The following is a 17,707-nucleotide window of genomic DNA, read 5'->3' on the forward strand; positions in this document are numbered from 1 at the left end:
AGCTCTAGTGTGATGACAAGTCATCAGCTTGGGCTGACTTGGCAGCAACTTACAAACGACAAAAGATGAGTTGGAAGGATGACTCAGCAGCTTCTCAAGAACTGTCTAGAGTGGATTGAAGATAAGAATTTATATGGAGACAATGGACATATGGTATACTACTGCAGGCACTGGCGGCCGTTAGATTAGATGAATTGTAACCATTAGATTAATATCACAGTCGCGAATGAAACAAAGCTGTCTTGTAGGGCAAGGCAAGTTAGGTTGTATATATTCAAGAAAAAGAAATGCGATCGGTAAATGCACCCGTAAAGATATTTAATAAAAACCTCCGAAGATGTCGGAAAGCTCTGAAAACCTCGAAACCCATGAAAACCCTAGTTTACTGAAAACGATTCCACCACCGCTGCCTGAGGATCGTTCTACCAAAAAGGCTCGTTTTCGTAGCCATGGTATGGATGCGGATAACCCACCGTCGCTATCTTTCAAGGATGCACTCATGCCCCGTACTCAACAGAGAAGTTTCGATGATACTGAGATGGATGACGAGTGGGACTTTGAACCAGGAGACGTAATTGTTGGGGACGATGGTGCCATGCCAACTATTAATTTTTCCCAACGAATCCATGAAAAATTAGTTAAACCGTGGCAAAACTCTGTGGTGGTAAAGTTGTTGGGGAGGAATATCGGCTATAAGGTTTTGTGCAATCGGCTGAAGGTCATGTGGCATATGATTTCGGATTTTTCAGTAATCGACCTTGAAAATAATTACTATTTAATACGACTTAACTCATCAGAGGATGTTGTTTATGCGTTAACTGAGGGGCCATGGGTAATTTTTGGACATTATCTAACAGTCCAACCTTAGACTCCCAGCTTTGATAGCACCATAACAGAGATTGATTCTGTAGTTGTTTGGATTCGGTTGCCTAGAATGGCTTTCCACTTATATGATAGGGGTGTCCTAAGAAAGATTGGACAACTTGTGGGTAATGTCATTAAGATTGATTATCGAACTGAATTGCGGGAAAAGGGGCAAATTTGCTAGGATTGCTATTCGTGTCTCTCTTACTCAGCCGTTGGTATCTCGGTTTAACTTGGATGGAAGGATTCAGAAGGTTGAATATGAAGGGCTGCCGATCATATGCTACCAATGTGGTAAGTATGGTCACAACAGCATGGCTTGCTTGCATAAACAAACTTCGAATGGGATAAACGAGACCAACCCTGAGAATAATCCATTAGAGAATGTATCATTTGAGAAGATCGGTGTACCGACTGTGGCCAACAGCAGCATTGAGAGATTTGGCCCATGGATGGTTGTGGAGCGAAAAGGGAGAGCTAGACCAGTTGTGGATAAGGAGAACATTACGGAGTCGGAAAGGAATCAGTGTAAGAACTTTAATACTACCTCTCGTTTTGCTGCCTTATCTGATGATCATGATGCACCAACTACAGAGGAGCTTGTTGCTCAGAACCCCACACACGTCCCTCCCCAGCACCCAACCACATCCATTACTGATCACTTCCACAATCGAAAAAACACTACTTTGAAATCCTCTCGCATCCTAAAACCTCATCACCATCTATCCAAAGGAAAGCAAGTGGCAAAACCACAGTTTCCAAAACCTAAACCACTGCACCCTACCGCATCCAGCTCCATGCATGAAACTTTACGTCCCCATGTCACCAAAATCCTATCTCATAATACTAATGATCCCAACCCGAGCCACTTGAGACATACTCCTAGTGATCCCGTTGAATTTACCCTCAAATTGACAACTCTTGATCCCACAAAACATACGGCTGTCACCTTACCTGTTAGAAACCAGGCCACTGTAAGACAGCCACCAAGTAAAAAATTTGTTGCCAAACCTGCACAGCAACTTCCTCCAAAGCAGCTTACGGAGCCTCCCGATGGCAAGGATGCAGGGGGTATCGACATAATGGTGAATTATGAGGGCGATTCTCAACCTGTATTTGGACATGAAGGTGAAGCCATTATGTCCGATGATGAAGACACGGTTGTACAGGAGACTCCTGGAGTGCATGGAGGAATGATGGTGGGGCTTAGTGCGTAAGCCATTCCTGCTCACCCACTTTATCCATATTTGTTTTATGACAATTTCAATATTATTCTGGAACGTTCAAGGGGCGGGGTCCCCAACTTTTAGACGAACTTTTGCTGCTTTAGTTAAGAACTACAATCCTACAGTTGTAGCAATTTTCGAGCCAAGAATAAGTGGGAAGAAAGCAGATGATTTTATAAAAAAAAGTGGTTTTGATCGCTCTCATCGCGTGGAGGCTAATGGTTTCTCTGGAGGTATTTGGGTGTTATGGCGTGATCTTTTTGAAGTTGAGGTTGCCTTAAATCATAATCAGTTTATACACTTAAAAATCAGTGCCCATAATATTACTCAAGCTTGGGTCACAGCAATCTATGCGAACCCCAACTCCATTCGCCGTCCTGAACTTTGGCATCAGTTAAATTGCATTGCGAGTTCGATGCATGATCCTTGGCTGGTGGGGGGTGATTTTAATTCAATTTTATATGCTGAGGAAAAACGTGGAGGGTCTCAACTGAGCTCGGGTATTTGTCCAATATTTAATTCATGGTTTCATGCTAATCAAATGGTTGATTTGCCTTTCAGTGGTCCTTGTTTCACTTGGGCTCGTGGGAGTTTATCCAAGCGCCTGGATCGTGCTTTGAGCAATAAGGATTGGATTCTAAAGTTCAAGAATTACTCAGTTACCAATCTTCCGAGAGTTGAATCTGATCACAGACCGGTTTTGGTTCGTTTTGAGCGCAATGGTAGAGGAGTGGGGAGTATAAAGTCGTTCCGTTTTCTAGCTGCCTGGATGATAGATAATCGGTTTGGGAATTTTCTGCAGGATAATTGGCAGGGAAATATGCCGTATGCTCAAGCAGCTTCTAACTTCACAAGTAAGGTAGCTGTTTGGAATAGGGAAATTTTTGGCAATATATTTAAACGGAAAAAAGAATTGCTGGCACGGCTTGGTGGGGTTCAAAAAGCCTTGGAAAATCGGCCGCTCAGTAGCCTGTATCGTCTGTAGGCAAGTTTAAAAAAGAAGTTGGAAGAAGTACTGTCCCAAGAGGAGTTGTTATGGTATCAAGAATCTCGCAGAGAGTGGATAAAATATGGGGATCGGAATACATCATTTTTTCACCAAAAAACCATTACAATGAGAGCTCGTAATCGCATCACTGCAATTAGGGATGATGAAGGTAATTGGCTTTATGAAGCTCAAGAAATTAAAACCCATGCTGTGAATTTTTTCTCTACTCTATATAAATCTGAACATGATACATATCAGCCGTATCACGTGCAAGGGTGTTTTCCTCAAATTGACCACACTCGCTTGGCGAGTCTTGCTATGCCGATTGATAAGGAAAAAATTCATAAGGCTATCTGTCGGATGAGTCTACTCAAAGCTCCTGGAATTAATGGTTACCCTGCAGGGTTTTATTAGGCTCAGTGGCATATTGTTGGTGAGTCTTTTAGTTCTGGTATAAAAGAAATCTTTAATTCGCACAGTATCCCTAGAGAGGTTAGTAAAACTCTCCTAGTCTTAATCCCAAAGGCTGAGCGTCCCACATCCTTTAAGATGTATCGCCCTATTAGTTTATGCACAGTTTTTTTATAAAACATTAACCAACATTATTGTGACTAGACTCCAAGCTTTACTCCATGATCTTGTTGGACCTCACCAGACAAGTTTTGTCCCCGACAGGCATATTACGGAGAATATCATCATCGCTCAAGAGGTTGTCCACTCTATGCGACGGAAGATGGGTAAAAAAAGTTTAATGGCTATTAAGATTGATTTAGAGAAAGCTTATGATATATTGAACTGGAATTTTATTCATGAGACCTTAATGGAGCTAGCTTTGCCTTTCGATCTTGTCCAGTTAATAATGGAGTGCGTTAAATCTAATATGATGAACATTTTGTGGAATGGGGAATTAACGGAGGATTTTGCCCCTAGTAAAGGTGTTCGGCAGGGTGACCCGTTATCTCCTTACATTTTTGTTCTCTGCATTGAGAGATTGAGTCATGGGATTTATCGCTCCATTCAGAAAAAACAATGGAAACCAATTCGATTAACTCAAATGGGTACTCCCCTAAGCCATTTATTTTTTGTTGATGATTTATTACTCTTTGCAGAGGCTTCTAGTGCACAAGCTTTTTTCATTAATTCGGTCTTAGAAGATTTTTGTTTGAGCTCCGACGCAAAGGTGAACAAATCTAAGACTCAAGTTTATTTTTCTAAGAATATCTCCGGGGCTGCAGCTGGTCGTTTGGGGCGTGAACTGGGGTATACAGTCACAAAAGATTTGGGTAATTACTTAGGCATGCCTCTGCTGCATCGCCGGGTTTCAAAGCAAACCTACCAGGGAATTCTAGATAAAATGAAGCAAAGACTTTCGGGTTGGGCTGCTTCTCAACTGTCGCTTGCGGGACGTATTACCCTCACCCAATCCGTCCTCCAAGCAATTCTTATTTATGCTATGCAGACTACTAATTTACCGGCTAGTATCAAGACGAAAATAGATCAAGCTTGCAGAAGATTCTTGTGGAGTGGGAATGACGAAATGCGTAAGATGAGTTTAATTAGTTGGCACATTATTTATCAACCGAAGCTAGCTAGTGGGCTAGGATTTAAGAGGTTGGAGATTATGAATGAAGCGTTATTGTTGAAGGTTGCATGGAACTTGATCACTGAACCTAGTAAACTTTGTGCCCAAGTACTAGCTACAAAGTACAGAGTGTCTCTCTCGGATATCCCACATTTTCTTCCCATTCGCCATGGCTCTCATTTGTGGAAGTCTGTGTGTCGAGTTTGGGATCATGCCAAACGGGGGTTACATTGGAATATTGGTAATGGCCTGAGAGTGAAATTTTGGTGGGACTGTTGGGCCACGGAATCTTCTCCCCTTGCGGCTTTTATTTTGAAACCAATACCTCTTGAACTTTGTGATTTATATGTGGCTGACTTTGTGACTGCAGATGGCACATGGAACTGGCCGAAGTTCAGCTACCTCTTATCTCATAATGCAGTGATGCGCATTGCTTCAGTTCATCCCCCTTCGGCGCGAAATGGTGCGGATAAAACTTACTGGGAAGCTGCAACTCATGGAAAGTTCACAGTGAAGTCAGCGTATGAACACTTGGCTCAGCCATACATGCAGGAAAGGAATATGATCTGGTGGTTGGCGTGGTCATGGAAGGGCCCGCAGAGCATAAAGACTTTCATCTGGTTGGTGCTTCACAATCGATTGAAGACACGGGGAGAATTAACATCACGACATTTACCCATTGAACCACATTGTGAGAGATGTGGGCATGAGTTAGAGAATACGATCCATGTGCTCTGTGACTGTCTTTTTTCTAGAGCGGTATGGATTCGACTTCTTCGGGACTATAATCATCATGAGTTCTTCAATACTAATCTTGCGGGGTGGATGTCAGGAAATCTACAAGCTTCAAACAAGTCTCCAGGTAGTAGCCTTTGGCGTGTCCTGTTTGGGGTGGCTATTTGGCGGATTTGGTTATGACAGAATCATTTTATTTTTACGAAGGATTATTGGGAGAGTAATACTATTGCAATGGATATTAAAGTAAGGGCTGCTGAAATTCAACGAAGTAATTCCTTCTCCTTTGCTGCTGGCACTACCCGTATCGAAAGATGGATTCGTTGGACTGCGCCTGTTTGGCCTTGGGTTAAATTAAATTCAAACGGTGCCAAGAAATCTTTGGGGATTGCAGGAGCTGGTGGGCTAATCTGTGATTTCAGAGGTGTTTGGCAGGTAAGCTACAGTGCCAATTTAGGTGTGTGCTCGGTGACTTCAGCTGAGCTCTGGGGTTTATTTCATGGATTATCTATCGCTTGGCAATATGGCTTTCGCAGAGTTTACGTGGAAGTAGATAGCATGTGTGTTATGAAGTTAATCTCCAACTCAAACCCTCCTATCAACGAGCATTTTACCCTCATTCAGGAAATTCAGGCACTCCTCCGGCGTGATTGGCTGACCAAAGTGGAGCATATCTACCGAGAAGCCAATGAAGCAGCTGATTTCCTAGCTTCATACAGTTTTTCCTTCTCCTTGGGTTTACATTGTTTTCAATCAATTCCTCCAAATATGCCGAGCATATTGATTAATGATGTTCATGGGGTTGCACACTCCCGATTAGTGTTACCTTAGCTCTCTTAAGAGCCCTTTATTGATAAAAAAAAAAGAAATACGATCGGTAGCTACGCATTTTATACACACTCTTTGTATTTGTTTAGTTCTTTAACCGTTACAAATTTAAACTTCGATTGCACTGCACATAATGAATTGCACTATACATAAAAGTGAAGGATTCAAATCTCCAGTCCCATTGGTTGTGGGAGTAGAGAAAAAAATCTTATAACTAATTAATTATTGTTTTACTTCTTGTGAAAGTGGTAACAGTATGGGTATTTAGGAGGAGTGTTGGATCGAATTTGAGGTTTATAGGAACTACACTACCACAGAAAGTTAATAGTTAGAGTAAATAGAAAAATTGTTATGGATGTCATAAAAGAGCAAGATGAACAAAATCTTGAAACAAGAAGAGTGTGAAGATTTAAAGTCACACCAAATAAGCATAAAACACATATACTTAGGTCTTGTTTGGTATTAAGCTATTGTAACTTAAACATTGCAGCTGTTTTAAAAAAAAAAACTATAAATATTGATAGCATATAGTAAATATGATTTTTAAATAATAATTTAATAAAATTAATAAAGATATTATACTACAATCACTCGACACGTGACGTTCTACTACAATCTTTTCTGTTTCTACCCAAACACTTTAGGTTAACAGTAAACATTGTTGGAAGATAGTTGATTCTTAGATTAAGGTGTTCGGTGAAAGTCCGTTTTAACTCAAGTTACTTGCATAACAAGACAAGCACAAGAATCACTCGATCAGTAAGCCCTGGAGCACTAATTTGTGCATCTGTTATATTGTATGGACTGTCGATATGCGGAGCTTGTCTATGACTCGGGGGACATCGTCGTGCTACCATAGGCCCTTTTGCTAGGATTCCTCTCTTTCTAAGTTGGGATCTTCCCGTATTATTCCATTTTTTTTTATTGTGAGTGGCCCGTGTTGAGTGCTATTAATATGTGCAATTCTAACTCTTGAAGATCCATTGGTTTTCCTAAGATTTGACATAGCCTCGATTTCACCTTTTTGTTAGCATGGTCCAAGAGTGACTCTTTTGTAATCTTTTGGTTTTTAGTAGTCTTTGGAGTAACTTAATTGGTGAGGAGTAGTTCCCAACTCCCTTGTCGTCGGTTGTTATTCAATTAATATTGGCAATGATTATCTTTGGTTGTCCTTTGGGCTTAAATCTTTGTTTGATAGTAACATTGAGTTATTGAAAGTAAACTCTTTTCTTTCTCGTGATTCTCATTCTAGTATATAAAGAAAGACATTTAGGGAATTGGTCTGATTTTATCTTCTTCGTTCCGTTTGAAGAAAAGAAGGAGAAAATAAGGGATATCTTCAATGCTTTATATTAACCCTTTTTTTCTCTTTTGTTCCTAAAGGTGTATTAAGAGGAAAAAGGGTATTCATTCAATGCCTGCATCTCCTATTTGTTAATCTAATTATTCTCCTATTCCTATTGGTTAATAAGGGAGTCAATAAGATCTTAATTTAACACAACATTAATAGTCGGAAATTAAAGGATAACATTGATAAGGGAATGACTTATCTATGAAGATGAATAGTACACTACAAGCCAACTTCAGAATGCCTGATTTAGCAACGAGCATAACAAGTTGACGGATTATAAGACAAAAAAGACTATCGTACAAAAAAAAATAATACACTTACTGCATTTTCATGGACATTGTCAATTATGTGATCAATACTTAGCCATTAAATTTTGGTTTGCAAGTTTTATAGCTTAAAAGAAAAGCTACCATCTATGGAGGATGAAGATGAGGGCTTTGTAGTCTATTAAGGACTTGAAGCTATTGGAGACACCAAAAAGGCAAGCCAAGTCAAAGAAGAAGACAGGGAAATAATCCTGGATAGAGCGCACAGACCATAATTCCCAATCTTAATGATGGAGTCCTTAGAGAATTTGGTGAACAGAAAATAGCTACTGGTCTCTGAAAAGAGCTTGAAGACTTGTATATCAAAAAAGTATTTGACAAATAGAATGTGTTAAAAAAAAAAAAACCTATACTTTAGAGATGCAAGAGGGTGGTTCAATAACAGAGTACATTAATGCCTTCAATAAGATCATTCTTGATGTATATAATGCATCCACAATAGCAACACCAACTAATCAAACTACATAACCAAATTTGCTAACTTAAAAAGAGAATTATGGCTCGCATTTGGAAAAGAAGGGGTCTTATATAATACCTACATACGTAAAATACATAGAACATTTGTTCGAAAAATTCGTGACTCTAGCATTATTGAAACTATTAAAACTAAATACAAAGAAAATTAAAAATCATATTCCGACTCTAACACAAGTTAATATCAATTGGTCAACTTCAACAGGCACTTGCTCCTCCACCAGTGCCTCCTGCTCCTCCTCCGCCGCCGCCACAACCCCCTCCACCACCACTCAAAAGTGCCACCGCCAATGCCACCAACGCCATGATGATGATGATGACCACCTGATGCAGAGCAAGAAATTGAAGAAATCCTAATTCTATTTAAATGTATAATATTTAGGAATATTTTAATTAATTTGTATTCTAGTTTAATTTGGTTTCCTATTTAGAGTCTTATTGTTTAGGTATTGCTTGTTTGGGTAATATTTCTAATTTAGGCATAAGTCTTATTAAAATAGGTTTTCTAATCATATTAGGATAAGTCTTACTTAGTATAAATAAGTGTCTTTTGTATCTTTTACAAGCAGAGAATTTTGAGTTTAATAATATTTCAATTTTCAAATTTCTTTGTGAGTATTTGAACAGTTAATTCTTGGTATTCTACGGAATCAACGAGTCTTAACCCCTAAATTCACGGTATTCTTTTGAATCAACGTGAATTTAGTTGTTCTTTTGTTCCGGTATTCTCTAGAATCAACGGAATATTTTGAACATTAAACTTCCGCTGCATCAGCTTGGTATCAGAGCCAAAACCTGGTATCACCAATCTAACTCCATCTACCACCAAACCTTTCCTTTTTTCCTTTTTTGTTTTTTTCCGTTTAGTTTAAAAAAAAAAACCCAAACAACACCAAAAAAAGCATAGGAAAAAAAAAGAAAAAAATTATATCATGAAATCACAATATAGACGTGAAGATTTCATCTTGAGAGATGTTTTAGTTAAGATGTTGAGGATTTTGCGTTCAATTTCTCAAGATTTAGAGAAAATTCGAGATAGAAAATCTTTACACATAAAGCATGCATATGGATTTGATGAAGTTGTTCATGATGATGTTTGTTATGAAGATAATGAGGAAAATTGTAACTTTGTTCCTTTCGACAATATTATTCCTTCCGAGGAGAATATTAATTGGTCATTCATGTCTACAACAAATCCTCAACACAAAGACAATATTGATTTGGATCAATCGCCGAAATTTGATGAGTATCTTGATATTGTGGGACAAGGAGAGGTAATTGTTTATCCATCTTTTGATCTTGTGGAGGAGAGAGACATAGTTATTGATACAATCTCTTATTGTTCTCTTGATTTGCCGAAAGAAGACAAAAAGAGTTGTGATATTTTTCAACAGTTAGTGGATTATAAGAAGAAATCGTTTTTCCTTAACTATGTTGAAGTTCGACACGAACAATATGAGAAGACATTATTGGAGAAGTTGTTGATAGAAGAATTTATTTTACGCCATTGGAGTGATTGGATGGACGTTATTACAAAAGTTGGAAAATTTAAAGTTCGTCGTCTATGTCAAAGCTCTGTTTTAAAAATTAATCCTTATGCACATGAAGATGTTCTTGAAGATTACAATATACAAAATTCGAGGACGAATTTTCTCCAACCTGGCGGGAATGATGCAGAGCAAGAAATTGAAGAAATCCTAATTCTATTTAAATGTATAATATTTAGGAATATTTTAATTAATTTGTATTCTAGTTTAATTTGGTTTCCTATTTAGAGTCTTATTGTTTAGGTATTGCTTATTTGGGTAATATTTCTAATTTAGGCATAAGTCTTATTAAAATAGGTTTTCTAATCATATTAGGATAAGTCTTACTTAGTATAAATAAGTGTCTTTTGTATCTTTTACAAGCAGAGAATTTCGAGTTTAATAATATTTCAATTTTCAAATATCTTTGTGAGTATTTGAACAGTTAATTCTTGGTATTCTACGGAATCAACGAGTCTTAACCCCTAAATTCACGGTATTCTTTTGAATCAACGTGAATTTAGTTGTTCTTTTGTTCCGGTATTCTCTAGAATCAACGGAATATTTTGAACATTAAACTTCCGCTGCATCACCACCACCACCGAACCTACTTCCGGGGCTAGTAAATCCAACCCTGCCACGACGACAGTAGCAACCCACAAGAATAAATACAGCAGCTACCGAAAACCAAACTATGATTATGATTTTCCAAATTTCCATCTTGATTAACGCTCATATATCAACGATTTTATATGTATATCATTATCCATAGCTTAGTTTCAATTTATAGTATTGCATGTTTGACAATTCAATCCGATTAGTTTCTTGAATTTTCTTTCCAAAGAATATTTGTATGCCTTCCTAATTTTTTTTGTAAATGTAGAAAGATTGCAATTCGGTAGGTCTAGTTGATTACGTTAAGGAACTTAGGGCTGGTTCGTTACTATTGGCAAAATTATTTTTCCTATAACTGCTTTGATTGCTATCGCAGATTACGTGTGGAGACCTATTCCTGATCGTAAAGACTATCATCACAGTCAATAATTGAGGCTCCATTGATTTGAACTGGTTAATCACCATTGAAATTGACCAGGTTCTGCAAAAATCAGAAGATACGTACAAAATAATGAGAGTGGGACAAATTAATTAACAGGTATTTGTTAGATCGATATCAGCCAAATTGTATCTCTATATATGGTGATAAAATTAAATTTTACGATTGGAATTGCGTTGAATCACAATCAGTCAAGATTTGTCTCTTGACCGTGACAATCATAAATGGTTATGTGACGGATGTATTTCATTTTAACGTTCAATATTTATTAAGTTCTTCTAAACCTCATTGATGTGTAAGAATTTATCAGAAATCGAAAAAAAAAATTCAATTTTCATTTTAATTTGCATAGTTTGGCGGCATAATTGAATTTTAATGAACCCATCTTAAATATTGTCCGTAAAAAATATTTTACATATCCATCAATATGCATGTAGAATAAGACTGAAGGCCATGAATCTCAAATAAAATTAAAGTTGAATAACATTTGTTTGTACAATTAAAGTTATACATATTGCACATACAACAGGCGGTACACTGCAATTATTACTCTTTCATCTTGGTTTGTCATAGGCTGATTTTAAAGGTCAAAGTCAAATGATTTTATATTTGCTGTTTTGCCTTGTACGTTTTCAGTCTTTTTAGATAAAGTTGAACTTCAATAAACAATTAAAATAAATTAATAAAATAATAATCCTGCATGTTACAGGATAACAAAAGTAAAAAAATAATTATTACTCTCGTAAATTAAATATTCTTGTACATAGGAAAGCACTAATATGTAAAAAAAAAAACTGACAAAATGAATTATATATAAACCATGTGGTTTTAGAAGAAAATAATAAAATAATTGATTAACATTAGCCTGTATTATCAGCCTTTAATCTCTTTAGCATTTTTCTTAAACTATATATACACGTCATAAAATTATGAACATAGTTGCCAGTAAACAACACTAGGGTTTAATACTCCTGAGTCAACAGCCACCTCCCCCTCCGCCTCCTCCAGCACCACCACTATCGAAACCCCCACCACCGCCAAAACCACCTCCTCCGCCACCATCAAAACCCCCACCACCGCCAAAACCTCCTCCTCCAGCATCGTAGCCTCCATCAAAACCACCTCCTCCAAAGTCGCCTCCACCACCACCGTCGTCACCAGTGCCTACGTCAATACGAACATCTCCGCCACCGAATTTACCACCGTCTCCGCCACCATCTCCGCCACCGAATGTACCACCGTTCGTTCCCTGATGATACCGACAGCAAATCGTGATTATAACAAAAAAGAAAAAACAAGAAAATGCTATGATTGCAGCTAGCCAAGGTTCCATTATAGTTAAATTTCCTTTTTTTTGTCCCAGTTCTCTATATCTCTAGCTATGGCTTGCTTATTGCTTTTATATATAGCTGGCTACATATACATACTGTTACGACTGATGAAAAGTCAACTCCTTCGAAACTTCAACCTTTGACCTCAATGCAAGCTTACGCGTACTTTACGAGTTTCAAATAAAAGGTGCGCTTAACGGTTCAAAATAAAAAAAGGAGGATATATATTCTTATACTGTTTCATGGCGAAGGGAGCTGACTACTTCTGACAACGAGACCATACATTGGTTTCAAGAAGTATACAGCATAGTCACTTCCAGTATTGATTAAGATAGCTTTAATAGAAAGTTAATTAATATTTAAGAATTGAGGCTATGAAAGGCAAATGAATTTTTCTTTTCCCCTCAATTGAAATACAGAGAAATGCTAAAAGTTTGCTAGTCAAAATCTATTGCTAAAAGCATCATTTACAAATTTTATACTGACACAGTTTAAGCTAGGTATATCTATTTCAATTAATACAAATGGATGAATTATTTAATAATTATTAAAAATTGAGGGATCCGAATGTCAATCATCTCATATGGTGGATCATAAGAGAGTATAAAGTGATGAAGTGATGTGAAGGGATCCCATTACTTATTTATTAGAGGATGAATATCAATATTTTTTTTCACTTGTTACGCGCAAGGTTGGTTGATTTTAATATGATTTGCCATTCATGTAGCAATGTGTTGATTTTACAAGACCTATCAATAAATGATATTCAATTCTGTCTCCTCTTATGTGAGTCTAGAAGCCTAGACCACTTATTTCACTCAAGAAATTTTAGCAAACTAACTAGCACCCATGGTACAAATTATATATTATAACAACTATTTAATATCTATAGTAGAAGGTGTTGGGGGAAAAAACAGGTTTTTAAATTTTTATAAACCTTTCAAGGACCGCTCTCATATAATATATAGGAATTTATAATCTAGAAATCGTACCTTAAAAATCCGAGTTGGCTTTTTCCACTGAAGTGATTTAGGCTCCTAGATAACGATCCGCCACCACCACTCCTGTTAGATCACGATCCGCCACCACCACTCCTGTTAGATCACGATCCGTCACCACCATGCTTGTTAGATCACGAACTATCACCAATGATCTTCCAGGTTATGACTCAGGTTCGATCTGCACTTGACGTGTGGGCGCCTTTATCACTATCAAAGCAACTAGCACGAGAAAATTTTTCTCTCAACAATAGAGAGAAAAATCTTATTCTCCGATCTGTATAAAGTGGCTTCTATCTTTTTCTTTAGAGAAAATAAGCCTTTTATATCTCCCTTTATTGAAAATCCTAGGCTCTAAATAATTAAAAATAAAACTCACGTTACTTGCTTTTTCTATAGGGGACCCACCTTGTAAAATAACATAAGACCCCTTACACACAAGCTAATTAAATGGAGCCTCCCACTAAATGATATATTTAGGCTTTTGACCAAAATAGCTAGTTATCTTACTTATTAGTCCAGTAATGGTGCAGTCAATTAAATGACCTAACCCGGGGATCATTTGGGAACATACAATAGTGGCTACAATAATTAGGCCTGTAATTAAACTAGCCCAATTATTTAATTCCAAATCTACTCCACTAAAAGATTGGAATTGACTTCCATAATTGTATGCTCGAATAATAATTCGTCCCAAGCCACATTGATTTCTTTACTGCACAATCTTTTGTACCACATCGTTAATTAAATTGATATTTCAACTGTCCAATCAATTTAATAACATCTTATTCCTTGATACTTACTGGTTTTCTCTAATGATCATTTTCAACATACTAAATATGTTGACACACTCTGGCTAGAGAATTCTATGATCAAGTGCCGAAAACCCATCAAGAGATGTGTTGTACAAATTCTATATTGTTAATCTATAACTCCAATACTCATAAATGTTTCCACCAAGATACCGGGTAATCTAGACGACAAGTATATGTCATGCCCATTGGTAACTCAAATGGAATAACAATTACAATCATGAAATCATAATTAACTCAATATTAAGATTACAGTAAAACCAATGCCTATGAGATTTAATAAGTCTGACAGTTATTACAAAGTTAATTAAATCTCATATGTGATCATGTTCAATGTAGTCGTACTACATCAATAAATTCATACATGATTAAGACAAATCATTCAATGAATTTATTACAGTCTATGCCTAAATAAAGTGCCCAACTTTATTTATCAACTGCGAACTAAATTTATTTAATCATAAGATAACTTGTATTTATGTCTTCTGTGAATCCACATGGTGATCACATAAATACATATAATATGATTAAATAGACTTTAATAAAAATATTAATGCAATTAAGATATTTGAATAAAATACCTCATTAATTTTATTAATCAGAAAAAATATTTATTACAATTAAATAAACACATATGCTTTTAAAGAGCATATTTTTTCCAACAGAAGGATCATGGGGATCATTAAAAAAAAACCACACATTATTTACTTAAAAATAGAAAAGAAAAAGGTGATGGGGGAAGTCCTTAAACAGTCGTCAATGCAAAAACAACAAGATAGATAGAAATAAAACGATAATCCATTATGTTATTAATTAACACCAAAGAAAAGGAAATAAATTAAGGAAAAAAACTACAAAAATCAATAATGTTAATATGTTATAACAATAAAACTAGATCAATAGAAATATAGGACAATTATCATGTATGCTTTGATGAACAAGAACAGCTTCAGGCTGCCTTCAGCCTCCGCCTGTGCCTCCAGCATAATCATGATAAAGCGGCCGCTGTTACTGATTCAGTTGTGGACTGTATTCGGCTCAATAAACATTCCACGAAACAACTTTTCTTTTTGCTACTTCCATCTTTGTGATCAGCAGTCATTGTTGCATATTTATTCGGCTTATTCTTACGCCTAAGCATCCTAAAACAACCCATAATTAAGTTAATTAACTAAGATTTTGATGTAGCGGCCAAAGAACGTAATGATATACAATGTTGAGGGTATAAATCGATATACAAACATATATAATTATCTCCAAATGCTATATATATATATATATATATAGGGGTGGGTTCAAGAGACACAATTTTAAACACAAATTTAGACATAATTTTATGACCATTAGATTAAAAATAATTAAAGGTTGAAACTAAATATGACATACCTTTTTTAATTCTAAAAGTCAACAAATTAATGCAGTAGGTCCCTTACAATAATAAATAATTGTCCATTCCTCTCTCTCACTTAATGTACTCCCCCTTCCTTTTTTCAATTGTTACGCCCTCTTTCTCTTTTATATTTATCTTTCTTCTATGAATCACAGTACTGGAAACCAAAAAAAAAAAAAAATTTTCATATACACAAGAGTAGATTAAATACTTTATCCTTAAATGGAGTATAATGTATGAATTAATCTTGTTAAAAATATACATTTTTGTCTTTTTTTTGAAGAAAATACATTTTTATTCTTTAGAAAAATAGAATGAATGTGCATTAATTATTATTTTAAATCATTATTATTTGGTATATACCATATAACACAATTTATTTTGATATTTTTGTAGGCATATGAAGGAGACAAAAAGAGAAAGAGGGCGTAACAATTGAAAAGAGGAAGGGGGAGTACGTTAAGTCAGAGAGAGGAATAGGCAATTATTTATGGCTAAACCTATGTTACGTGTAACATAACATACATTCAAGAATGTAAAAAATCTTTTAACACCCTTAACCTTTATGGAAACTACATTAATAGAATTGAAAGAGATCCTTTTGAATCTCAAAGAAGAAATAAAAGATATAAAACAAGAAATAGGGAAAATAAAAATAGAAATATCAGTAATGCAGAAAAGTCAAAAGAAAAATAAAAAATTAGAAAGATTAGAAATACTAAAAACAGGAATCATTGGAACAAGATTTAAAAAGCCTACACAAAGACCACAAATAAACAGTTATGATGCCTAGTTTATGGAAACACAATACCCAAAAATATTGAAAGAATCAGAAGAATTAAAAGCAGAAGTAAAGAAAGAAGAAAAAGGAAAAGAAAAATTAGAAATAAAAACTCCTACTGATTCAAATTCGGATTAATGGAAGACATCTTAGATAACATAACTAAAAAGTTTAGTGATATAAATCTAAGTGATTTAGAAGACTTTGAAAAAGAGTATAAAATAAAAATGAATACAACAGGAGGACCAGAAATGAAACCCAATGTAGCAGAACCAAGTCATAGATATACAACAAATAAAAAGAAAGGAAGACCATTTTATGAATACATACCTCAAGCTAAAAATTAATAAACTTAACAATTTGTAATATGTGTTATGTTAAAGAATATACATGCGAATTCAATAAATATTATTATGAACAATACGTAAGTCTAGAAGACCAAGAAGTATATAAAAATTTGTATTACTCTAAATTACCTTACCCTTGGAATAATTATTTTGTAAATGAATATGAAAAATATAGCACTACAAATAGACTCCCTGATACATTAGGAGCTAGAATAAGATTTTTGAATACGAGACTTAGTGATATATGTATCCAAACAAACTTAATAAAAAAAAGTAGAAATATAACAGACATATGCTGTGAAAAAACAGAAATGCCAACTCAATGGGGATGTTATGTGCCCCGTGGGCATAAGAGGAGGTATAAAAGAGAAAAAATTTATAAAAAATATAAAAATTTTAAAAGAAAATACAAGAAACCCGGAAGGAAATATTATAGAAGAAGATACAGAGACCAAAGAAAACAATTAGATAAATCTAAGTGCAAATGTTGGAATTGTGGAGAGTGTAAAATAAAGAACGGAGTTTATGAATAAAACTCTCTTCCTCTTGCATTAACGTTGCTACATATATATATAGATGTACAGCCCTAAAGAATAGAATCCTAAGTAGAAAAGCATTACAGATTCATAATATATATACAAATCTAATTGCCTTAAATATGAAACCGAATTCTATACGACTTCTATATACAAAACCGAATGCTATACGAATTCTATACGTTAATACTCCCCCTCAAGGTGGAGCGTGGAGATCAACAACGCCCAACTTGCGTATATGATGATGGAAAAGAGCATGTCCGAGAGCTTTTGTAAACACATCAGCTACTTACATAGAAGTAGGAATATGCAGTGGTAATAACAATTTGGATTGCACACGCTCTCGCACAAAATGACAATCTAACTCGATGTGCTTTGTTCGCTCATGATAGACAGGATTCTCGGCGATATATAAAGCTGATTGATTATCACAATAAACAGTCATAGGATCATGTTGAAGGTGCCCCAAATCAGCAAAAAGTGCTTTGAGCCACTGTAATTCACATGAAAGATCAGCCAAGGAGCGATACTCAGCTTCTACTGTAGATCGAGAGACCA

General features: G+C 35.7%; 1 protein-coding gene across 1 annotated transcript; it reads left to right on the plus strand.

Moving 5' to 3' along the window:
• Positions 1–2,118: 2,118 nt before the first annotated feature.
• On the plus strand, positions 2,119–3,075 carry LOC107174655 (uncharacterized). The gene has a single exon (XM_015525719.1). The coding sequence runs from the start codon at positions 2,119–2,121 to the stop codon at positions 3,073–3,075; it is 957 nt and encodes a 318-aa protein (XP_015381205.1).
• The last annotated feature ends 14,632 nt before the right edge of the window (positions 3,076–17,707 follow it).

Source organism: Citrus sinensis, chromosome 6, assembly GCF_022201045.2.
Source record: "Citrus sinensis cultivar Valencia sweet orange chromosome 6, DVS_A1.0, whole genome shotgun sequence".
Lineage (NCBI taxonomy): Eukaryota > Viridiplantae > Streptophyta > Magnoliopsida > Sapindales > Rutaceae > Citrus > Citrus sinensis.